Source organism: Rhinopithecus bieti, unplaced genomic scaffold (assembly GCF_001698545.2).
Source record: "Rhinopithecus bieti isolate Rb0 unplaced genomic scaffold, ASM169854v2 scaffold_495, whole genome shotgun sequence".
NCBI classification, from domain to species: domain Eukaryota; kingdom Metazoa; phylum Chordata; class Mammalia; order Primates; family Cercopithecidae; genus Rhinopithecus; species Rhinopithecus bieti.
The window spans coordinates 199437-224994 of NW_016803120.1; the positions used below are offsets into that span (position 1 = coordinate 199437).

General features: G+C 40.0%; 1 protein-coding gene across 5 annotated transcripts in view; it reads right to left on the reverse strand.

Moving 5' to 3' along the window:
• Positions 1 to 25558, reverse strand: part of MAPDA (N6-Methyl-AMP deaminase) — a 34203-nt gene that overhangs the window by 5845 nt on the left and 2800 nt on the right. For 2 of the 5 annotated variants that reach the window (XM_017857720.1, XM_017857650.1), the window contains 10 exons: positions 23634 to 23859; positions 22974 to 23104; positions 22113 to 22173; positions 18801 to 18888; positions 16111 to 16192; positions 11520 to 11646; positions 10410 to 10490; positions 9068 to 9206; positions 7055 to 7155; positions 4228 to 6345 (listed from right to left, as the gene is read on the reverse strand). In XM_017857720.1, coding sequence (XP_017713209.1) covers positions 6151 to 6345; positions 7055 to 7155; positions 9068 to 9206; positions 10410 to 10490; positions 11520 to 11646; positions 16111 to 16192; positions 18801 to 18888; positions 22113 to 22173; positions 22974 to 23104; positions 23634 to 23696 — 1068 coding nt within the window. In that variant the 5' untranslated portion in view covers positions 23697 to 23859 and the 3' untranslated portion in view covers positions 4228 to 6150. Of the gene's footprint in view, positions 1 to 4227; positions 6346 to 7054; positions 7156 to 9067; positions 9207 to 10409; positions 10491 to 11519; positions 11647 to 16110; positions 16193 to 18800; positions 18889 to 22112; positions 22174 to 22973; positions 23105 to 23633; positions 23860 to 25330; positions 25347 to 25558 lie in introns of those variants that run through there. The other 3 variants (XM_017857795.1, XM_017857869.1, XM_017857924.1) reach the window with 3 other exon arrangements.

Here is a 25558-nt window from a genome sequence, read left to right on the forward strand (position 1 = left end):
ATATATATATATATATATATATATATATATTGCCTTTAGTATATCTATGTATAGTCTTGTGGGAAAAGCATTGGTTGAGGTGTCAACAGATATTCTGGTTCCAGATGTCTTGTGTGTAAGTTAACCTGCCTCCATTTCCCTTTCTGTAAAGCAAAATAATGTTTACACCTAATCTGTCTCTCAGGGATACCATATTAATAAAAATTATGTCTATAAAGTGCCTGGTGTTTCTTCAAGTGTGTGTGTGTGTATATATATGTGTGTATATAAGTATATATATATACACACACACACAAATTACAATCAAGTTGTGGATGGTAGGTAAAGATCAGTCTTTCTTTTTTTTTAGCTCCCTGTGTGGGTTTACTAGAAGTATGCTTATCTGAATCTTTATATTCTAGAAAGAGGAGTAAGTCAGATTGTGGTAAAAGGGGAATTAGAATGCAAATCCTTCCTCTGTACCTCTAGCCATATCCACAATAAATTAGGACCCAAGATAACTGGGCATGCAGAATCTTATTTTTTAAATTTTTATTTATTTTATTTTTTAGAGACAGGATCTCACTCTGTTGCCCAGGCTGGAGTGCAGTTGTGCCATCATAGGTCACTGCAGCTTCAAATTCCTGGGCTCAAGCGATCCCCAGCCTCCCCAAAAGATGGGACTACTGGCATAAGCCACCACACTCAGCTCATTTCTTAAAGTTTTGTATTGATGAGGGGGTCTATGTTGTCCAGGCTGGTCTTGAACTCCTGGCTTCAAGTGATCCTCCTGCCTCAGCCCCCCAAAGTGCTGGGATTACAGGCATGAGCCACAGTAACTAACTCAGCTGAGTCTTACTTTAAAAGACCCAGAACCAGCTGGGCATGGTGGCTTATGCCTGTAATCCCAGCACTTTGGGAGGCCGAGGCAGGTGGATCATGAGGTCAGGGGTTTGAGACCAGCCTGGCCAAAATGGTGAAACCCCATCTCTACTAAAAAATACAAAAATTAGCTGGGTGTGGTGGCGGGCGCCTGTAATCCCTGCTATTCGGGAGGCTGAGGCAGCAGAATCACTTGAACCTGGGAGGCAGAGTCTGCAGTGAGCCAAGATCATGCCACGGCACTCTAGCCTGGGTGACAGAGCAAGACTCCGTCTCAAAAAAAAAAAAGACCCAGAACCAACACTCCAAACTCCAGATGAAAAGAATATGCAGAAGGAATAGGGCAAGGGCCAACTTGCTTACCAGGTGAAAACCCAGTTCATCTCAAACTACCTCACAAACCATTACATGCTGCCCAACCTGCCATTCCTCAGGATGGAAGCAGCAAAACATATCTTCAAACTTTCTAAGAAACCAAGCCCACTGTTGGGCATCTCTGCACCTCTAACTTTTTCACATCAGTAAAGCCTTTGTGGGAGAGATGGGGTGGCATGTGCAGCAAAGGAAGCAAAAATGTATTAGCAGAAGCTGGACAATCCTGTTCACATCAGTTGTTGCCTTAGCGCCATTACTTTTCTTTTCCCCCATACTATCATTTTCCTTTTATTGTTTGTTCTCTATGGCCAATGCCATAGAATGTAACATGTTTTTGCCATTCTCATTTATTGTAATCTGAATGTAGACTCTTGAGTCTTGTCAACGTAGTATAGCACTATTTTTACGGTGACCAGGTAAGAATGGGAAGATGAGGTAAGATTGTAAAGATACATCAGTTCTTTCCCCATTATTCAATTCAAAATCCAAAATGAAGACTTTACTCCTATACACTCAAATAGCTATGTAATGACATGCATGTCTCAAAAGTTTCAACATATAAAATGTTATGCAGAATTCTTTGAAACCATGGTGCTTAAAGTACCAGGTGTGTGTGTGTATTTTTTAAGAGCTTAAATTCTTCCTCTCCTACCACACCCAACATGGTGCTCTTTTAGAAACAAAACTTTGGAACAACTAGAAGTCAGGTTCAAGATTAGAAACAGAAGTCCAATGTACCTCAGAGCTCAAAAAGGCTCTGGAGAGCAGAACTTCACTGTGGTCAAAGAGTAAAGTAAGAATATTAAAAATAAAATACATTGATTCCCAGTTGACGCAGTTCAACCTTTAACCCAATAGATAAATCAGGGAAGTAATTTTAAAGTCTTCCATAATTAATGAGTTCCTCAAATTATTTAAGTAGAATTTAATTTACAAATATTTTATTGACATCTTTGTTAAATATAGTACAGAAACCAAAGATACTCACATCATTGTACACAGTGAGGTCTATATTCCAATAACTCATGCTGTGAGTCACCAAGCACCTGAATATTTCTTAGGCCTCACATATTTTTGGTTGCCCAAAGTTGGCATTTAAGAGTTTTTAACAGATAAATGCAGGAGCAACATTTACAGAGACTAGGCCAAATTCTAATGAACTTAGTGCTCTTGATATGGAACTAGTGTAGGCAAAATGAAGCTGCATTCCAGGTCAGTCCCATAACACTTCACCTCTGGGTTCATTTATGTACAGATAAGACACAAGCTATATATAGTCTTAGCAACACAGAAAGTGAAAATAGCAGCTATGGTGGTGACCAGGTAAGCCTGGGATGGGGCTTTGAAGATGCAAATGGTATACATGTACAGGGTTACCTGGTATTAACAGTAGGGGGCAGGTGTACTTTGCAAAATGCTAGATCACTGAAGGAATCCAGGAAATAAAGTTTCAGAGAGTCTATTCCAATCTACATACACTCTATACAGTTTTTGTAACTTTTAATCTTGATATAATTTCAAACTTACAGAAAAAGTTCCAAGAGTACAAGAAACTCCTGTATACCTGGATTCACCATTTATATTTTGCCTATTTGCTTTTCATTCTCTACGTATGTAAATGTGTGTGTATATATACTTTTTAAAAATTTTTTTGAAACAGGGTCTCACTCTGTCACCGAGACTGGAATGCAGTGATCTGATCATGGCTCACTACAGCCTTGACTTCCTGGGCCCAAGCCATCCTCCTAGCTCAGCTTGTTGAGTAGCTAAGAATACCGGCATGTGCCACCATGCCTGGCTAAGATTTTTTATTTTATTTTATTTTATTTGTAGCGATGGGGTCTCCCTATGTTCTCCAGTCTGTTTTGTTGTTTCTTTGAGACGGTCTCACTCTGTTGCCCAGACTGGAGTACAGTGGTGTGATCTCAGCTCACTGCAGCCTCGAACTCCCAGGCTCAAGTGATCCTTCCACCTCAGTCTCCTGAATAGCTGGGACTACAGGCATGGGCCACCATGCCTAATTTTTTAAAAAATGGTTTTTTTTGCAGACGGGGTTTCCCTATGTTGCCCAGACTGGTCTCGAACTCCAGGATCCTCTTGCCTCAGCCTCCCAAAGTGCTAGGATTACAAGTGTGAGCCATAGTGCCTGGCTCACATGTTTATTTTTTTAAAAAAAATTCAATATTTCACTGTTAAATTTGATGTTAGCTGTAGTTTTTCATAAATGCTCTTTATCAGCCAATCCACATAAATTCTAGAACCTCAAACAAAAAAAAACTTATGCCATCCCTACCCCCCCTTAAGACTAGCATGACTTTTATAGTGTGAAAAGAATTTCATAAGGCTAATAAATTAAAATCATACACTTCAATAGCTTTTGTATACATACTAAACAAAAAAAGGACTATAAAACTTTATAACCATATTTTCATTGAATATATTATCATGAACACTTTCAGTCGTTAAAATCTATTCTACAACATTTTTAGTGACTGCAATAGATCCACATTTTATGAATAACCTTTGATGTTTTTACTATACAATTTCTGTATGAGTAGATTGAGGGTAGAAAATAATACAATGCTATATATAATGCCACACAAAGCTACAAACACATATCTAAGAACTTCAAAAACCACAGAACTTCCCTCTACCCTGTTCCTTAAAACAAAGTCTGAGTGGAAAAAACAAACGTTTTTCCTCTGCTCTCACACCACAATAAAGACAGAAAACTCTGACCAAATGTGTGTTTTTTCCCCATCACCAAGCAAGCAAGCAATTTTGCAGCAGATACCATCTAGGTGTCCTCCAGTTTCCCATGCTATCCCCTAGAGATGGCATGTGATCCCACAGACTGAGGGCCCAGTCCCACAAGACTGCTGCCCACTTCCAATGCCAAGTTCAAACCCCAGGTGGTTTTCAAATCAGGGTTCCCATGACCCCTCCTTGAGTTTAATTTGCTAGCAAAGCTCACAGAACTCAGGGAAACACTTAGGTTCACTGGTTTATTATAAAGGACAGTACAAAGGATAGAGATGAAGAAATGGATAGAGCAAGGCATGTGGGAAGGGACAGGGAGCTTCTATACCCTCTTCAGGTACAGCACCCTCTAGGGACCGCCACATGTTCAGTTACCTCGAAGTGCTCCAAAATCTGTTCTTTTGGAGTTTTATGGAGGTTTCATTACGAAGGTATGATTACCACTGGTCACTGGTGATCAGCTTAACCTTCAGCCCTTCTCCCAAGAGTTTGGGGGAGGACTGAAAGTCCCCACTCTAATCATGCCATGGTCTTTCCAGTAGGGGCTGCCAGCCAGCAGTCAACTCATTAGATACAAAAAGGCATCACTCTGGAGACATTAAGATTTTAGGAGCAGCATGCCAGGAAGCAGGGTCAAAGACCAAATAAATACTTTACGATATCACAGAAAAGCTAGCAGAAACCCTTAGTAATTTAAATTAGGGGTGTCATCAGCCTTAACTTCTTCTGATACCAGGGAAAAATACACATTGTAAAGAGCAAAGCAATTCAAGCATAACTTGGTATCTAATATGCTCATCTTTTGTTTGCTTTTTTCTTTTTTTTTTTACCTTTCAGAACTGTCTTAGTTTGTCCCTTGTCTTCAGCTGAAATGGTCACAGTATGTGTGTTTATGTAAGCCTGCACCAGTGGTCCATCCTGTAGTGGTAGGGTTACAAGAGGCCCAATGAACTCTACTTAACACAATGTTGCCACTACTAGAGGTATCTTTTAGACTGAGCAGAAAGTGAGTACTAAGGTGGAAATACAGCTTCCACAAAGAAAATGTAATAGAAGCTGTTTTAAAACTGAAAGCTGCAGTGATCTGTGATCAAGTCACTGCACTCCAGCCTGGGCAACAGAGAGCCTTTGCTGAAAAAGGAAAAAAAGAAAAAGAAAGCTGCAGCTATTTCTGTCTTTCTCACCCCTCAGCCAGTTATTTTCTCCTCTTCCAAAATTGGAGCAATGACTTCAATCTCTTTCTAGTACTGATGGGACAATTGTAAAGAGGGCAAAACCAGATCTCAGCAACTAGCTTTGTCTGTCACTAGGGTCATCCCTAGGCATTCACACAAATCCCTGGTATACAATGTAACCTGGTGTCAATGGTCTTGGGACCTTGGAGAATACTTTTTTTTTTTTTTGAGACAGGGTCTCACTCTGTCACCCAGGCTAGAGTGCTGTGGCATCACAGCTCACTGCAACCTCGAACATCCCTGGGCTCAGGTCTCCTCCCACCTCAGCCTCCCTGGTGGCTAGGACTACAGGTGTGCACCACCGTGCCTGGCTAATTTCTGCTTGTTTGTTTTTGTAGAGACAGGGTTTCTCCATGTTGCCTAGGCTGGTACTGAACTCCTGGGGTCAAGCAATCTGCCCACTTTGGCCTCCCAAAGTGCTGGGATTATAGGCATGAGCCACCACATCCGGCTGGGGAATACTTTTAAAAACTTAAAGCAAGTGAAGGGAGTCTGATGAAGGTAAACACAATAAAATATAAAGCTGTTTAGAAGGTTTAAAGGTCTTGGCAGTAATCTAATTTCCCCACTTTCCTAACTTTATACTAGTAATTCCAAAACATTTCCTGATGAGAAACTTTGATTTCCCTGAAGTTTTATGATCACTAATGGGGAAGGACTACTGAGTCACAATAATCACTGGTGGAATGGGGATGTAATTAGCAACAACAGTCAAATCCCACCCAGTAAGCACCTGAGAGCTTGTGAGTCAGTTGAAGACACGTATTTACTGAGTACCTGCCACGTGTAAGGTGGTGGTGATAGGGACCAAGGAACTTGGCTGCTATGCTTCAAAGGAGTGGTGGACTATTTTACTAAGTGGGATATGGCAGGACCTTGATGGCAACACATACTCAGAAGTAGTTCACCTCATTACAGCTTAAAAATGTAACACTCTGGGCTTCAGGTGATTCCATTTCTTCCTCAGTTCAGATCTGGTGCTGTCAGAAGCAAAGATGTAGTTGATGGATTCATAAGACAGATCCCACACCTGAGACTGGGTCAAATTAAATGTTTCAGCTGCCAGCTGGTACTCTTGAGACAGGTGTGTTGCAAAAACACCCTTATCATCAGTCTGCCAATGTAAACAAGAATGTTTCAAAATGAAAAGGAAGGATTTTCAAAATGACCATCTTTTGTTTAGAGTCTATTTTCCTATTTACTATACTTCTTTCAAGAGCCTAAACAAGGGCCTACAAATTTATCTGTACATAGCTGTAACTAAACAGACTTATTTATACCTTAAGAAAAGATATCAGAGCAGTGTTTCAACTCTGGCTGTATATTAAAATTATCTAAGGAGTTTTTAAAGCCTATCTATGCCCAGGACCCACCCCAGATCAAATAAAACAGAATCTCATGGGAATGGGTGTGGAGCATCAATTTGTTTGTTTTTGTTTTTAAGTCCTCTCAAGTACCTTTTGCTATAGAGCCCAACCAGAGTCACCCTGGCCCTCTGCAGTCTCTCATGTCCCAGTCCCTTTTCCTTTTTTTCTTTTGAGATGGAGTTTCACTCTTGTTGCCCAAGCTGGAGCGCAATGACATGATCTCTGCTCACTGCAACCTCCTCCTCCCGGGTTCAAGTGATTCTCCTGCCTTAGTCTCCCAAGTAGCTGGGATTACAGGTGTGCGCCACTATACCCAGCCATGCCCCAGTCCCTTCTAACTCCTCTACTTGGGCATTATCCTCAGACATGCAAGGCAGTCAGCTAGGTAGTGAACACCTGACTTAATGCAACTCAGGGAGCAAAAAGGAGCAAAATACTTCACACGGAACACCTTACACAGATCACAGAAGGATGGGCAATGCTGTACCAGAATCCGAAATGGTGCTGGTCATAAGATGGAACTGTCTGACTTTTGACGTTTGAGGTCAAACAGAGTTCTAGACGAAAAGGGGAAAAAAATCTCTTATTAAAAGCAAATAAGTGAACTCATTGTGTTCACCAAGTAGACGCATGAGAAATCTTTCCAAAATTTGCTAATTTAGTTTATTAGTTTACAAAGTTGACCTTTCCTTATGTGTGAAAATTTGTAGTTCAATTAGTGTAGTTGTATAGGAAATACGTGCTGCAACTTATGGCAACAGCAGAACCAGGCAAGGAATTAATATCCCTTTCACAGCCATGCACTTCTCTTTCTTTGACCAAAATAGAGAAGAAAGAGGAATGTCATGATGAAAAAAGCAGAGAATTATCAATGATAGGAGCAGAAGGGTTTTTTGAAAAGCTACTGCAATCCCTCCTGGTCTAACAGTGGAAGCCAAAACAAAGGTAAGAAAACTGTTGCACTGCGTGTGAGAGCATTATGAAGAGCTAAGAATGAGCAGAGACTTTGCCATGGCTTCTAAGAACCCCTAAACACTTTCACCCAGACAATCATCCATTCACCTCCTTCTGCTTCTAGGTAAGTTAAGTCCATCTTAAGAATGACTCCTACTATTGACCAGGTGCGGTGGCTCACGCCTGTAGTCCCAGCAATTTGGGAGGCCGAGGTGGGTGGATCACAAGGTCAGGGGATCAAGACCATCCTGGCTAACACAGTGAAATCCCATCTCTACTAAAAAAAATCACAAAAAACAAAACGAGCCAGGTGTGGTGGCGGGTGCCTGTAAGTCCTAGCTACCAGGGAGGCTGAGGCAGGAGAATGGCATGAACCCAGGAGGCAGAGCTTGCAGTGAGCCGAGATCGCGCCACTGCACTCCAGCCTGGGCAACAGAGCGAGACTCCATCTCCAAAAAAAAAAAAAAAAAAAGAGAATGACTACTACTAACAAATTCCTTCCTGGAAATATTACCAGGTTACCCAGCCAGAGTAAATACGTGACTGACTTGATTGATGGCATCTGCTCACTTGAGTAAGGCAGCCTCAACACAGGCTCCCTCAGTTTAAGGGTTGACAAACCCAAACTGCCCCTTCACTCTGTCGGGAGCAGAGCCAGGCCACCACACCAAGTAAGATCACTATGCCAGTGGTTCCCATTCTCTCCACTTTAGTGGATATTTAAAATTTTCCTTAGTTAAAAAAAAAAAAAAGCAAATTTCACCCATTATGAATTGCCGAAAACTCTATAGTTAAAACATACTCACACAAGCATTTTTATAAATTGGTAAATTTAGCAAATTGATCATTCTGTAAAATGGTTTGCAGCCAACCACTTCTTCCTTCTTTAGAAAGGCCTTTCCTAACCATCCAATTGAAAGTGGTTATACAATCACTGTATCAGCCTGTTTAATTTTCTTCATAGAACACTGATACTTTCTTGTATATTTGTTTACCGTCTTCCCTCTGCTAGAATATGAGTTTCTTGGGAAAGAAATCTTGCCTGTTTTGTGTACTGCTCTATTGACAGCAATGACAACAAAGTAGGCACTTCATAAACACAGACAATCAAGTGTGTAATGATCAACAGACATGTGAAAATATACTTGGGATTTTCCATGTTTAAGTTTTAAATAATGTTACATATTTTCATAACACGTCAATTTTGTTAAAGTCATTTCAAAATTCTAGATGACCCTTTATTCCTTTAAAAAATTCTTATTGAGTTCCAAGCATTGGAGAATGTAGCAATGAATAAGACAAGTGGGGCCCTGCTCTCATAGAGCTTATACTCTAATGGAAGTTAAAGCTTTCTGTTACTTAAATAAGGCTCAGAAAGCACACACTCCATGCATATTTTAATAGCGAGATGACATTCCTACTTTTAGAACAGTACTTCTCTACAATCCTCAGAAAACCTGGGGATTGGGGGAGGGACAGAGAGTCATCTGGAAGACCTGAAACTCCAAGCCTTACCCAGTGGTATCCGATGTTGCCTCACAAAGTCCACCAGATCCAGGGATCCTCTCTCACTGGAGTTGAGAAATGTTCCATGCCCGATTCTGTCAGGAAGCAGATCCAGGAGTATTTGTGTTTCTTTTTTTTGGTTTGGAATCTAAAGAAAGGGGAGGAAAGGGAATCAATGGCCTCTTTCAGTGGTTCTTAAAGAGTACTTTTTTTTCTATAGCTAGGTACTCTGCCCCTCTGAGTAGTACTTAATGCAGACCTTTTGGAAAACTGAACTACTACTGCCTTCCTAGCTCTCTTTGACTTTTATCTTCTCATTCTTTCCTCAATATTCTTCTAGATTTATTTCAATGATAATAATAAACACCTATTAAGAACCTATTTTGTGCTTTTTCACAGAAATTATTTAAGGCCTCACAAGAATCTTAAGAAGTATTAAGATAAAGAAATTAAAGCTGAGAAAATTAAGTAATTTTGAAAATAAAACTTCACAACTCTATACGTATATGTGTGTTCTGTAATATACATGTGTTCATATATATTATAAAAGTTCTCAAAAAATATAAACACAAAACTGTTAACAGTATTAACTCTAGGGAGCAAAACAAATAGAAATTGGGCTTTTAATTTTTAATACTTTCCTTCTTGACACTTGGATTTTTTTCAGGTACACATAACTTAAACTTTATACGTTACCCCTTTAATATAATAACTCTGTGAGGTAAGTAGACTAAGTATTATTTTCTGCATTTAGGAAATAGATAGATAGAAGTATTGAGGTAAAAAGTAAATCCATCTATAAAATGGGGAAAATTGCAACAGAGTCCCTCACAAGGGGTTTGCCTCACAAGGATGTGCTTACAAAAGTGACTACTTCCCAGCAATTATCTGTCACTATGTTCATGCTACCAGTGAGCTTGGGGCTGATAAGGGAACTGGACCTCTTTGCTGGGCTTTGTAAAATGACAAGCTGCTTCCTTTATTGCCATTGGATGTGATAAAAATCAGGTCCCTTCTACTATGAGGACAGGTGAGATAAACTGATGCTTTTCTTAGAGTCAGCTTGCCAATGACAAGACAGATGTTGGAAATGCATGCATTTTCTCTAGCAAGATGTCATTAAGCTGCTTTTAATGACACAGCTGGCATTTGAGTCAACAGCCACTACCAGGAACCACAAAAGGATAAAAACAGTAACACTAGAGACTAAAGCAAGTCATGTATTTAAAATATTTCTACTTTCCCTTTTTTAAAATGTTTTCCAATCTAGGTTTATTCCTAGTCACTTACAAATGACCCCATTATTTTCTATTACAATCTGTCCCTTTTAGCCTAAGACAATATTATTTACCTCGGAAAGATGCAATGCCAACTTCAGACCTGCTTTCTTAGCTTCTAAAAGAGGTTCCATGAAGTCTTTTGCTTGTCCTACCTTAAAGATAAAAGTTAAAATGAGGATGCATGAGAATTCTGGGAAAACCGAGGAACTGAGTACTCCATTCCAATAAACAACATAATGGCAGAAAAAATTATGGTAGATTAATTCATTTGCACATCTTGTTTATAAAGCACCTACAATGTTCTAGCCACTTTGCTGAACACAAAGCTGGCAAAGGCCCAGTCCCTGACCTTGAGAATCCTGTCTAGTATCAGTAAACTGAGGTCAGTCAGCTAAGCTGGATATAGTAGTCACCAAATTTTATGCCTGGAAGGACACCTAGATATCCAGAGCTAAGGGGAACTCACTCACTTGACTCAGGAACTCTCATGATTACTCAAAACACTTCTGTTAAACAGGTGGATAAAAAGAAGGGCAGAATACTCCAGGTTTGGACAAAGCCATAAGAATCAGTTTCATGGGACTCTCTTATTCAGTTGTTTTCAACCAGGAGCAATTCTGCCCCCCAGGGGCTATTTGGCAATGTCTGGAGACATTTTTGGTTGTCACATCTGGGAGAGTGCTACTGGCATCTAGTGGGTAGAGGCCAAGGATGCTGCTAAACATCCTACAATGCATGGGGCAGCCCCACAACAAATTATCCAGCCCCAAATATCAAGATTTCTGCTTGAATCTGACATTCAAGAAGCTCAGGTCAACATTTCTCAACTATCTATGAAATAGTTAAGCCCCAACATCCATCCATTGTATGTAATGAATTACATTATAGTGCATATAGTCTGGTACTAGCTGTGCACCATCTCTAGAAGAATGGAGAAAACAGTCATATAGTCAGGCAACTGTTTTTTTTTTTTTTCAGTGTACTTAATTGTTTCATAGAACCTTGGATGAGAGCTGCTCTAGGCATTCTGGTCATCCAGGGCAGAACAGGCCTTCATCCACAGAATGGAGTGCCTGCTGGATGCTCTGGAGAATGCAACGCAAGATGCCCGAAGCTAGTCCTTATCCCACTAACTGATTCTACCTTTTAGAATTAAAATATATGTAGGAAAAATAACTTACAGTCGGGTCTCCACTGAGGTCAAGGCCAAGAACTGTACCCTCAGTAGAAAGGAAGAACTCCTCGGCAAGTTTTACAGTCTCCTTGGCTACTAAAGGGCCACCTCTTCTGTCAACTGCTATCAAATACCTTTAACATAAGAAAGACAGAGTTGAAAATTAATATGACACAGATGAAAAAGACAATTCTGAGTACAGCCAGACAGAGATGGCAGTCTCTGTAATACATCTCACTAGGAAAAGTATAGCCTGACTGAATCTAGACAACCTGACATTTTACTTTGCCATATGGACTGAGACATGAATTCCTAAACAGCATCAAGCATCTAGTCAGTGTTCAGATCTACAATTGTCTTCTGAGGTTTTTTGTTCCTGTATTTGTTTCTTTAGTTTGTTTGATTCAGGATCCAAACAAAGTCCACACTTTGTGTAAGTCAATGTGTCTTCTAAGCCTGTCTTAATCTACAACCACTCCTTCCTCTCCTCCCACCTCCCATCCTGCTTCTCTCGTAACTTCTTTGTTGAAGAAACCAAGTTGTTTGTCCTACAAAGTTTTCCATGGTCTAGATTTTGTTGATTGTATCCCTGTGTTGTTAACATGTTGTCCTATTTCTTATATTTCCTATCTAGTCTAGAGGCAGATCAGGTTCTATTTTTTGGCAAGAGTAAACTGGTGGTGGTGTGTTCTTAGGAGGCTGATATCCATTATTTCATTAGGGGTTACAAAATTAGAAATATTCTCATTCTAAAATGTATCAAATATCTAATAAAAGTCCATTCTTCAAATATTAGCTGGAATTCTATAGGACTTGAACACCCAGAGAATCTCTGTTAATCCTTTTGTTTTTTTTTTTGGAGACGGAGTCTTGCTCTGTGCCCAGGCTGGAGTGCAGTGGCTTGATATTGGCTCACTGCAACCTCTGCCTCCCGGGTTCAAGTGATTCTCCTGCCTCAGCCTCCTAAGTAGCTGGGACTACGGGCGTCCGCCACCACACCTGGCTTTTTTGTATTTTTAGTAGAGATCAGGTTTCACCATGTTGGCCAGGATGGTCTTGATCTCTTGACCTCGTGATCCACCACCTCGGCCTCCCAAAGTGCTGGGATTACAGGTGTGACCCACCGCACCCAGCCAATATTTCTTTTTTTCTTTATTTCTTTTTTTTTTTTTTGAGACAGAGTTTCGTTCTTCTTACCCAGGCTGGAGTGAAATGGCACGATCTTAGCTCACTGCAACCTCCACCTCCCGGGTTCAAGCAATTCTGCCTCAGCCTCCCGAGTAGCTGGGATTACTGGTGCCTGCCACCACACCTGGCTAATTTTTGTATTTTTAGTAGAGACAGGGCTTCACCATGTTGCCCAGGCTGGTCTTGAACTCCTGACCTCAGGTGATCTGCCCACACTGGCTTCCCAAAGTTCTGGGATTACAGGCATGAGTCACCGTGCTTGGCCTGTTAATATTTCTTGAATACCCAGAGAACCCCTATAATTTTTCTAAAGCAGTTATTAGCTTACTATTTATTCACAAATTCCTTCAGCATTTGTTCATTTTTTTTACAAAATTTAGATCAACAATATATAAAATGCTGTATCTTTTTTTTCACTTAGCAACTTCCCATGCCATTAAAATAATGTTAGAAAATAGTATGAATCATGTGAACATACCATAATGTAATTATCCTCTGAATACTCGACATTTTAGGCTATTTTCTAATTTTTGTTATAACATTATAATAAGGAATCTTATGCATAAATCAATCTATTTCCTAGGATGCATTTCTGGCACAGAATTGCTGGGTCAGAGGGAAAAACTTTTTTATAAATTTTGACATACACTGCTCTTTAGAGAGGCTTTTTCCTCCCCTTACCTATGTACCAGTGTAGGATTTAAAGAGGTTTTATTAATTACATATGCTTACCAGCCGTGTGTAACTTTACAAACACTTGCTATTACTTTTTTTTAGCCTATGGAAACAGTATTGTAATATATGATTAATGAGATAAGTAGTTTTCTATGTATTTCTATACATTTACCAGCTCTTTGTATGTCTTCTTCTCTGCATTCTATTCTTGTCTTCTGCTTGGTTTTTTATTGGGGTTATTAGTTTAGTTAAGCTTAATTTTTAGAGTCTTACAGCCTGAAACTATACAGCTAGCTTTTTTTCTTTCTTCATTTAGGGCTTTGTTGAGCCCATACTATGTACCTACTTTTTTTTTTTTTTTCTTTCACTGTTCAAGGTTTATTGGGGGTTTTAGTTGGTATAACACTTGGATAGTTGGTTGTATTGTTTATATGTAGATCTTTTTATGTTATATGGTAATGTACACTACTGATATATATAGTTCACAAAATAAGCTCCTTTGGAACAATTACGCACAAGACATACGATACTGGATTTATACAACTGGATCCCAGGATCTTGTGACTGACTGAGAAAAATGTGGGGACTAGGCATGTTCAGTGAAGTGGCCCAGGAATATATAACACAAGTAAAACATCCACCTGGCTCAAGGGGCAAACTGCAGCATGTACAGAATTGGCAGTGGTGCGTCAGACTATTTCAACTAACCAGTTTTAGGACTACCACAAGATTAATAACATCTAGCATCAGGATATAGCTGTGGATTTCACAACCTTCCTATTTCTAACTTCAGGAGTTTAATTCCTTTCCCCAGGTCCATCTTAAAATATTACTGCTTTAATTACCAAATCGATAAAAGGAAAACATGCACAACCTCCAACTAGAATCTGTGGTAGCCTAACAGTGAAATGCTAGACTCAGAGCTTTAAAATTTGCAGCTCTTTTTGGATTCCCCAAGCGTATCTGCACTCTTCTTCAAACGGGCCTCTTCCTCGAGGGGAGTCAGAGGTCACCTTCACAAAGGTCTGAGGATTCCATTCCGTGTCCCAAAATGCGGAGAACCTAAGGAAGGGACATCATCCTTTTTCCATAGAGAACCCTTAATCATGGGTGGAACTTGGGTGCACCGGCCTAAGATTCCTGTCATCCCTATACTCTCTGCCAATCTGACATACAGAGAGCTCCAATGGCCCAGGCTGTGGTAGCCTCTTGAGTTTGAATCACCTCTAAGCACTCTCAACCACCTGCTTGTGAACCTCATTTCCACTGTTCTTATCTTTATCAGTCCCTAAATCTGGGTGCAGAATCTTCAGGGAGACACCAGCAAACATTCATTCCACTCCAAACAGGCACACTGGAATCTCCATGTTCCCCAAGGACCACCCATGACAGCTTAATGGTAACCTCCCAGTCTTTACCCCCATCAGGTAAACGGAATCTGGCTTGAATCCAGATTGCAACCACTTCCAATAACACGGTTTTTGGGAAAACCACTTATTTCCAAGCCAACGTAGTCACGACTCCACTGGATTTGAAACAATAAGCAACTTGCAGTTCGCTATATTTTACAACATATAGGAACGATGAATGTAAAGATGTTCACGTTACATCTGGCCAATTAAGGACGGCTTTTTCCCTCTTATTGATGTGCCACAGCCGTGATAATGACCAAGCTTGGATTGCAGTTACACTTATGTCTTCTCCCAGAGACAATCTTTGGTGTTCTAGAAAAGGCTGCCATTTGGAGATCCTCATCTCTCCCTTCAATTGTCTTCGATGACATCAACAAGAGCAAGTTCATCTGCAAGTCCTTCATTAAGGCATGATGGCCAGGGCCATGCCAACAACACCAACCCCAACAATGTATTTATCTGGGGAGTCTGTTCGTTTCCTTTAGATGATTATGAATCACGCTCCTTGAGAGTTGCCATATTGGACTTGGAACCAAAAGGAATCGGGAATGCACGTCAGGCGGTCGTCCGGGACACGCGGCAATGAGATCTGGAATCGGTGGCAGCGGCTGCAGCACACTATGTACCTACTTTATGGTAAGTACTAAAGATGTAGTGGTGAATCATAAAACAAGGTCCTTGGCTTCATGACACTTACACTCTAGCGGGTGGGCATACATACAAACTAACACAAGATAATTCCTTATCTTGTTACAAATAATGCCATAAAGGAAATAGATGGGTGACTAGAGGATTAGCGGGGCACTTTAGACAGAGTGGTAAAGCAAGGCCCCTCTGAGGAAGTAACAGCCAAATTGAGATCTGAATAATGAGAATAAGCCAGCCAGCTGGGCAGGAATCTCGTAGAAATGTGTTCTGGGGAATACTAAACAAAGGTGCTGAAGGGGGACAGTTTTCTTGTTTATTTTAGGAAGAGACAGTACGCCCACAGTAATGGAGGAGGAGTGGTCTAGATGAGCTGCTGAAGTAACAGGGGCAGCCAGATCATGTGGGACCTTTTAGGCCACAGTAAGAAGTTCATTTTAGCTTAACAGCAAAGGAACACCATACTTTACTCATGTAAAAATACTCAGGATTATATTGCCTTATGAATAAATTCAGAATTGTGTTCTCACTTTAAACAACAGCGTTCTTGATTTTATTTTCTATTGTATAAATCAATGAATGATTAATTCTAAAAAATCCATTACACCCACGATCAAAACAGTAAAAATTAACATTCTGGTTTTGTAAATGTTAACTACTAAGGTAGAATCTTCTTACCTAACATCAATGTCTAAGTTTTCTTGTTTGGACTGTTTTATACCTTCAAGTATAGATTCCACATAAGTCTTTTTAGTCATTCCTGGAAAGGACACATAGAAAATACATGTAAAGAGATCATCAACGATTTCATCCTTCACCTTCAGCAATCCTATATGAACAAGTACATTTTCACTTTATGCTATGACAAGGGCATGGTTAAAGATGAGTGAAAACATGGCCCTTATGGGTATATTTGAGTAAATGCAAATTATACTTTAATAAAATTGGGGGAAAATGAAGTGCTACAGAAATGAAATGAAAAAAATAAAGACTTTTTTTTGTTTTTTTTTGAGGCAAGGTCTGGCTGTCACCCAGGCTGGAGTGCAGTGGTACAATCTTGGCTCACTGCAACCTTTGTCTCAAGCTCAAGCCATCCTGCAACCTCAGCCTCCTGAGTAGCTGAGACTACAGACGTGTACCACCACGTGCGGCTAGTTTTTGGAATTTTAGTAGAGACAGGGTTTTGCCATGTTGCCCAAGCTGGTCTCAAACTCCTGGGCTGAAAGTGATACGCCCACCTTGGCCTCCCAAAGTGCTGGGATTACAGGCATGAGCCACCACACCCGTCCTGCTTTTTTTTTTTTTAAAGGGACATTTTCTCTCCTGGTCCAGAAAAAAAGTCCTAACTTGGATTCCTTTCCCTTCAATCCTGCTCGGGCTTAGTGTTTCTCATCCAGGGAAGCAGGCATGTTCTTCCAAGTATGAGTGCTCTGCTCTCTGGGGCGATGTGCAAGAGCACTCTCCAGAGCAACCTCCTGTCAAATACCTTTTTTTCTTTTTCTTTAGGCTACATTGGGAAAAATAAAATACCCTTTCACCCAGATTATAAAATGCTTATGTTTGGTGGAAAGTCTCTGGTAAAATACATAAAGTTATAAATAAAATAAAATAAAATACGGTGTGGTGGCATGCCTGTAATCCCATCAACTTGGGAGGCCGATCACTTGAAGTCAGGAGTTCGAGACCACCCTGGCCAACATGGTGAAATCCTGTCTCTACTGAAAATATGAAAATGAACCTGGGGTGGTGGCAGGTGCCTATAATCCCAGCTACTCGGGAGGCTGATGCAGGAGAATCACTTGAACCTGGGAGGCGGAGGTTGCAGTGAGCCAAGATCTACCACTGCACTCCAGTCTGGGTGACAGAGCAAGACTCTGTCTCAAAATAAATAAATAAATAAAAATAACCCCACCACCGAGAGGTAACTACTGTTTTTTAAATACACATATATACATTTATTTCTATGTATTATTTCAAGAGACCTTTTTTAAGGTCTCTCTGTTGCTCAGGCTGGAGGGCAGTGGCATGATCACAGTTCACTGCAGCCCTTGGAGCCCACAGAAGTAGGGTCTCACGACATTGCTCAGGCTGGTCTCGAACTTCTGGCGTCAAGTGATCCTCCTGCCTCAGCCTCCCAAAGCGCTGGAATTATAGGCATGAGCCATTGCACTCTGCCCATATACACATTTTTAAATAGAGGAGATACTACTGGTATATATGTACCCAGTTCAGTCATTTAATATGATTCTGAGTATTTCCCCATGTCATTAAAGTGTCTTCACCAGTATTTTTAATAGTTGTCTAATATTCCATTAGCCTTTATTTAACCATTCCTCTACTGTTGCATATTTAGGTTAATATCCTTCTTTTGGAACTCCATCGAAAGAGCCCTAGAGTTAGCTCTTCTCTCCTTCCCTTTCACTACTCTCACCAGTACAACGTGGAACTGATTCTACGGTCCAAAAATACAAGATGAGAGCCTTCTCCTTATCTTATGTAAACACTTATACTTTACAATAATAGTTTCAAAAATTTTACCCCCAAATGATTACTAAGCTACACATATCAGGAAACAAGATGACCTAGGTCTCTTTGGGTCATAAACAAGGCACTAAGAGGGCCCCAATGTCTCCTGATGCTGATTATACAGGGAGGATCTCAGGAAATTCCTCCAGACCATAGCCAGATCTCATTTCTATCCAAAGAGGTTTTACCACATCACAGCTTGCTCCTGGCCTAAGAAACTATTCCCTGAGAAGTGAATGAATAATTTTAGTAACTACCACAAAACATGATTCTGCATCCACTCAACAACATTGTCTCACAAGTGCCCGTGATGCAGGGAGCAAGAATCAGCCTCTGCTTGTGCCAATGCAAACATAAGGAGCAGGTATCCTTTTCTCAGAGTGAAAACAACTAAACAAGGAAGAACAAAAGAAACTTGCAGGCCTTTGTTTCCTTCCTTAAACAGATAATGCCTGACTGGAATTTTACTACTTTTTACTTAAGAACAACTCACTCATTAATAATGTACATCAGGATGGGTGCAGTGGCTCACACCTGCAATCCCAGCACTTATAGAGGCTGAGGTGATCGTTGGGCCCAGGAGTTTGTGGTTACAGTGAGCTGTTTGCATCACTGCACTCCAGCCTGGGCAAGACAGCAAGACCCCGTCTCTAAAACAAACAAAATGAACATCATTAACGTACATCAGAGAGAGGACTTGGACTGTTGACTAAAGGCTCAATGAAATACAGAACAACACAATAGTGTAAAAGTTAGTGCTTCATATTCCCACTCACAAGCGTGTGAGTGATCAAAGCACATAGGAAAAGGACAGTACATTTGCTGAGAAGTATAAATTCTACCGGTAGCATTTTCTCTTCTGGGTGTGCTCCTTAGTTCCAGGTACTTGACACCATCATCTGCAAATTCTTTTATGACATCTTTTGTGACCTGATAATAAAGATAATGTACACAATATTGATAATGTTTGTGTAAGGGTCCCAATGAATATGCCAAGTGCTACAGCTTTATTTTATTCACTAAATTTGATTTGCAAGAAATGTTGGAAGTTTCTCACGTGGTAGAGATTATCCACTTTGTCACATCCCTGATGGAGACTATGCAGGGCTGCAATATTTACAATCACTCCCATCACCCCTCATTCCCACGTTCAATCCCAATCTGTACATCAGCTACACTTTTTGTTTCTTTCCCTCCTTTTAAACATTTATTTCCTAGTATTTATAATAGCAGAATGATAAAATAGAGAAATGGCGCAAAACTAAAACCAGTTGGAACCATCTATATGTGTAGACTGCTAGGAAATGCACATACAGAAATAAACAGCAAAAATAATTAGGTATTACTGATGTGCTATTTGAAGTCATGGCTTAAGGTTTTTATTCAAGTTATTTAGGAATAAGTTACATTTTTCAATAAATTCTGGAAGTGTTAAATTTTCTCAAGAAGTACTTAGGGCAAAGAAAGTAGGTGATAAATATGAGTAAAACTGTATCCAATTTAGTGCAAATCTCATAATCCAAAAGTTCCTGAAGTCATGTTTTTCCTTTCTGCCTTCAATCCTAAAAAATCTACAAGAAAAAAAGGCTAGGTTGGCGAAGCTGTGACAAACTGCCCTAATTAGTCCTTTCAGTTGGTATCCTAATCTTAACCTGCTTTGACTACACGCACACAGGCATGCGAGTGCAGCATCCTGGCAAAGCAACGGGGGCTGGCTGTTTGTACAGACAGTGCCTAACAGTATGGCACTACGTTGGTGAATTGATAGCAATCCAAGTTGTAGGCCTCTTCTTTTTTTTTTTCACTAAAGACAAAAACGAACTTATTATAATGTAAGCGGAATGGGTATCTCAGTTTCATCAAGAGGTCTAAAGACCCAGATTCTGAGAATATAGCCAAAGATAATACATCAGCAATCTAAATCCATGGAACTCCTGGACCAAGCAAGATACTACTGCTCTTCCACCAACGAGCATGATACTGCAACCTCCATGCCATCATTCATGGCATTGGCCCCATGGCACTGCTACTCCAGGAACTCCCTCTTGCTGTCATTGACACTGTGAAATTGTGACCTCACCTTTGTATTAATAGGTTGAGGAACCTGGATCTTGTCATTGCCCCAGAACAGAATAGACCCACACTCACCTACCCCAGCTCACATGAGACTAATGCAGAAACCTGTTTGATAATGAGGAATAGGGTAGAAGTGAGGGTTTGAAATAGTAGTCCTTTAAAGTGACTACTATCCAAGGCTCCCTCTTTCTGAGTGGCTAGGTACCTGTAAAACCAAATGAACAATGAAAAACTAACAAGTATGGAGCAAGAGCTAAAGGGAGGAAGATTTATCTAGGCCACAGTGAAGCCTACAGAACCATCCCTAACCCACATCCAAGAACATTTCCCTGGGGTCCACATCTGTGTTTGCCAGATTTAGCCCTTTCTGTGATGTGTGGCAGGTAGTGCAGTAGGTACTGAGGACACCTCTTTGGGCTTTCCTCTCCTATGCGCTGGACTGAGAGTATCTATTCAAATTCTTTTTCCAGGCAAAGTACATCACAATTAGTGAAGTTCCTACTTACTCAAACCTAAGACTGTATAAGCTTAAATGGGAAAGAGCACGAGCTCTGCGACCAGATAGTGCACTACTTACTCTGTGTGTGTGATCTTAAGCAAGTTACACTTAACCTCTTTAAGCCTATTTTTTCATCTACAAAAAAGGAACAATAAAAATACCTACTTCTGAAAGTAGTCCTAAGATAATGTCTGGTACATGTAATAACGAGTATCATTTTTTCAGCCACACTCCAATCCTCTCTTTGAGATTATACCCAGGTCACCTTGACTGCAGTTTTCAGTGATCTCCCTCACACTCAGTTCTACATTTACAATCAATCTCTTAGTTTACTCTCATAGACATTTCATTTATTATATAGGGCACCCCACTGTCACCCTCTGAACCACCTAATAGCACTAGGTCAAATGCACAGAATCTTATTTCTCACCGAATTTAATAAAGATTTTCAACTTTCATTGTGAAATGAATGTAGCAACGAGCACGCCATTATTATACCCATAGAATATTAAACTGTCAAAATTTAAATTTCATCATTTTGCTCTACAACACTCATCAACAAAGTGAGATCAGAGCCCCTGTGGTGGACGTTCTTAGCAACGTTCAATGATATCTTTTGAGACGCTGCTTAGAGAATGCCCTTTTGGCTCCCTATAAATCCTTATGTGTGTCTCTAGCACAGAGCTTACTACACTATGTTGCAATATCTGCTTATTGGTCTGTCTCCCCAACCTAATTATAAATTCCTCAGGGGCAGAAACTGTGTCAATCTCTCTAAGACTTTACCACAGTGCCTGGAACACTGTGGACACTCAGTCAACTTTTGTTGAACGAAACTAAAAGCTGATTAATTTACTTACCACTTATCACGAAGATCAGTCTTTACCAAAGAGGAAAACTTTTGCTTGATCAGTCAAAAGTTACCTCTCCAGAAACACAGGTTATACTTTCTTTGCATTTTTTTACTACTGGTTAGGATCACTGACACAATTTTGCTTCTCTCCATTTAGAAAGAGAACATTTTAAAATGCCATCCTAGTCAGATCAATGATACAGAAGACAATCTTCCATGTCAGACTCTAGTATAATGGAGCTTCAGATAAGAGAACACAGTGGTATCCTTTGTGCCCTCAGAGGGAAGGCACAATTTCCCTAGGGATTAATCACTTAATCTCTAAGCTCTTCGTGAACTTCTTCCTTCTCTGTAATGTCCACCCATGAAGTAAGTCTCCTATGTAACACAGACAATGCCTTATTAAGGATATCTCCTTTTGTGGTCTAGTATTTCATATATGTATGTTATATATGAAAAACAGGACCAAATTTTCTCTTCCATATTGTCCTCTATCCTATAGAAGATGCTCTTCCTGGTTCTTTCCTCATATCTTTTACAAGAAACACAGTCTTTCTGTGCTAGCTCTTAGGCAAATGTCTTACATCGGTTTTGAAAAGAGTTGCCTTAATAGAGAAGACATTTTTCATCACTCTTAATGAGAGCAAAATGAAAGGTCATGTGCAGTCATGGAAGGAAATTACTTCATAATTTTTAAACCATTCTAAAAATGCGTTCATGTCTTACCATTAGAATATCTTCAGGGCTACTAGTAAGTTGATGAATAGTTTGAAACATCTGGAAACATCTGCAACGTGAATGAAAAGTTTTAACATATTCTAGTCATCAAAGAAACTCACTAACTGAATGAATTAAATTTTAGGCTAATAGTAAATATGCATTTATATTTACAAACAACAACGGAATAGATGTTTCAAAAATTACATTGATCTGGAAAGATAATCAAATGACTGAAAATAAAACATTACTGATATTTTTAAGTGGGAAATAATAGTACCTCTTCTCCAACCCACCCCTGACACGGGGAAATTCAATATGCCTATATTTTCAAATCTAAAGACTACCCCAGGCTGGGTATGATGGCTCATGCCTGTAATCCCAGAACTTTAGGAGGCCAAGGCAAGTGGACAGCTTGAGCCCAGGAATCTGAGACCAGCCTGGGCAACACAGGGAGACCCCCATCTCTAAAAAAATTCAAAAAACATTAGCCAGTCATGGTGGCGTGCCCCTGTGGTCCCAGCTATTTGGGACGCCAAGGTGGGAGGACTGCTTGAGCCCCAGAGGTCGAGGCTGCAGTGATCTGCGGTCATGCCACTGCACTCCAGTCTAGGCAACAAAGTGAGATCCTGTCTCCAAAAGAAAGAATATCCCAATATATTATAACTTCACAAACAACAGAAATCACTAGAAATACTGTCAACAGTCTAACAGCTGGAAAGAAATGCTGTATGTTAAGATATTTGCTTCATGCCAGATGCCAACCCCATTTCTGTTAACTACTAAAATCTGAATTCTTACATACTACTTAAAATCTCAAAATACTGATAGAGAAAAAAAGGAGTATACCCACAACCTCCCCACACTTACTCTTCTAAAGTTCTTTTCTTTCCTTTGTCAATCACAGTCATCTGATCATGGATTTTAAGATCTGGCTTCTGGGCTATTAATTTCTTCATGGTATGAGAACTAATGGATCCATTCAAGTGGGCATGAAGTTCCTAAGACAAGAGATACAACCAGTAAAACTTACCAAATATCCAATAGATTCATAGCATCATACCAGATACTTGATGTTTGTAGTTCGCACTAGGCAAATTGCTTACCAGATTTAGCTACATAACAAAGTTTACAAATTTTGCCTACAAAATTTACTTTTTCTATTTTTGAGATGGAGTCTCACTCTGTCACCCAGGCTGGAGTACATTGGTGTGATCTCAGCTCACTGCAACCTCCGCCTCTCAGGTTCAAGTGATTCTCCTGCCTCAGCCTCCTGAGTAGCTGGGACTTCAGGCATGCCACCAAGCCCAGCGAATTTCTGTATTTTTAGTAGAGATGGGATTTTGCCATGTTGGCCAGGCTGGTCTCAAACTCCTGACCTCGGGTGATCCAACCGCCTTGGCCTCCCAAAGTGCTGGAATTTCAGGCATGAGCCACTGTACCCAGCCAAAATTTACTTTGATGAAAAGAAGCAACATAAAAGTCATTACAATTAGCAACCACTCAAGATTTCTGTAGTTGAATTCTCACCACTTTTGGCAATTCAGAATAGAAGTCTGTCTTCCATGGCTGTTGCTCTTCTGCCTCCATCATTTTAGCAGGAAAAAAATGGTCGTTCTCCACTCTTATTCTTGGTATGAGCAATGTGATATATTTCAGTCAGTGCATTGGATGGTACTGAATTTCCTTCAGATTGCTTTACTTTCACACATTTTGATAAGATTAGCTGTATGTGTAGATCTGGGTTCAGCTTCACCTATTTTAACAAATGTTAATATTTTCAGATGTTAACATAAAAGGAAAGGAACAGGATTTTGCTAATTTTCTCCTTAAAAGGCAAAAACCCCTCTAAAACTAACTTAAGTGTGTCTAAGGTGGGCAAATAATTAGTAAACAACATAAACTGGAAACAGGAAAAGACCTCAAGCCTGTAAGAGGTGTACTAAAACCTGACATTTAGTAGAGTGTATTCCTTAACTATTGGCACCTTCTACACAATGACTTCAAAATTCAAAATTTTATAAGGCCTACTTTGGAGATATATATATATATACATTTTGAGACAGAGTCTCCCTCTGTCACCCAGGCTGGAGTACACTGGCATGGTCTCAGCTCACTGCAGCCTGTGCCTCCTGGGTTCAAGCGATTCTCCTGCCTCAACCTCCCAAGTAGCTGGGATTACAGGTGCACGCCACCACACCCGGCTAATTTTTGTATTTTTAGTAGAGATAGGCTGGTCTCGAACTCCTGACCTCAAGTGATTCCCCCGCCTCGTCCTCCCAAAGTGCTAGGATTACAGGCATGAGCCAACATGCCCGGCCAAAAATAAAATTTAAAATTTTGAATTGTTGGAAATACATAAAGGAAGAACAGAGGTGCTGGCGTCAGATGGACCTAGGTTTGTCCTTTTACCAGCTCTATAGGTCAGAAGCTATGTGGCCTTAGTCACTTACCTTCATGGCTTCAGTTTCTTTATTTACAACAATGGGATTAAAAATGCAAAGTGGCAGTGATGATTAATAAAGTAATTTAAATTCCCCTCATTTATGCTCCCACATGAGCCAGTCACTGCCTTTAACTCAGCTTTTAATCACACTGATATCTCAATCACTGATATACTTTCTCTCTCTCTAGACTGTAAGTTCCTTGAGGACAGGTCCTATGAATTATTCCACCACTCTAGCACCTAGCACAGTGCCTAGCACACTGTAGGTGATAAATCAATCATAATTTCCATTCACCCCTGAAAGTGGTTTATAAGTGAAGATAAAATTCCAAACGAAATTCAGTGATTTTCAAAGTAGCCACCTTGACTCTCTGAGTTGTCACATATTAATGATGATGACATTTAAGAATAACAGTTTCCATGTATTCAGAACCTACCAGGTATGTGACAAGGACTTTTAGTAATAATATCTTTAATTTTTGAAATAACTTTGCAAAATATTACTGTATTGAAAATCAATAAATTGATACTGAGTGGGGTTAAATAAGTTACCAACATATTAAAATGTACAATAAAGAAAGTGGTTCGTACAGGACTAAACATAGCCATAGAAATCCACAGAAAGGCCTACTTAGTATGAGATAAACGTGGCACTTCAAAGTAATGCCATAGTAAGTATTTAATAAATAGTAAAAAATGAAAAAGATGGACTATTTAATCAATGGCACTTAATATCTCCACTGAAAAACATAAATGACCTAATTAAAATAGAAAAACATACTTTTTTTTTTTCAGACAGGATCGTGCTTTGTTGCCCAGGCTGCAGTGCAGTGTCATGATCATAGCTTGCTGCAGTCTCAAGCTTCCAGACTCAAGCGATCCTCCCACTTCCGCCTCCTCTGTAGCAGGGACCACAGGCAGGTACCACAATGCCCAGCTAATTTTATATAAAAATTTTTTTGTAGAGATGAGGTCTCACCATGTTGCCCAGGCTGGTCTCAAACTCCTG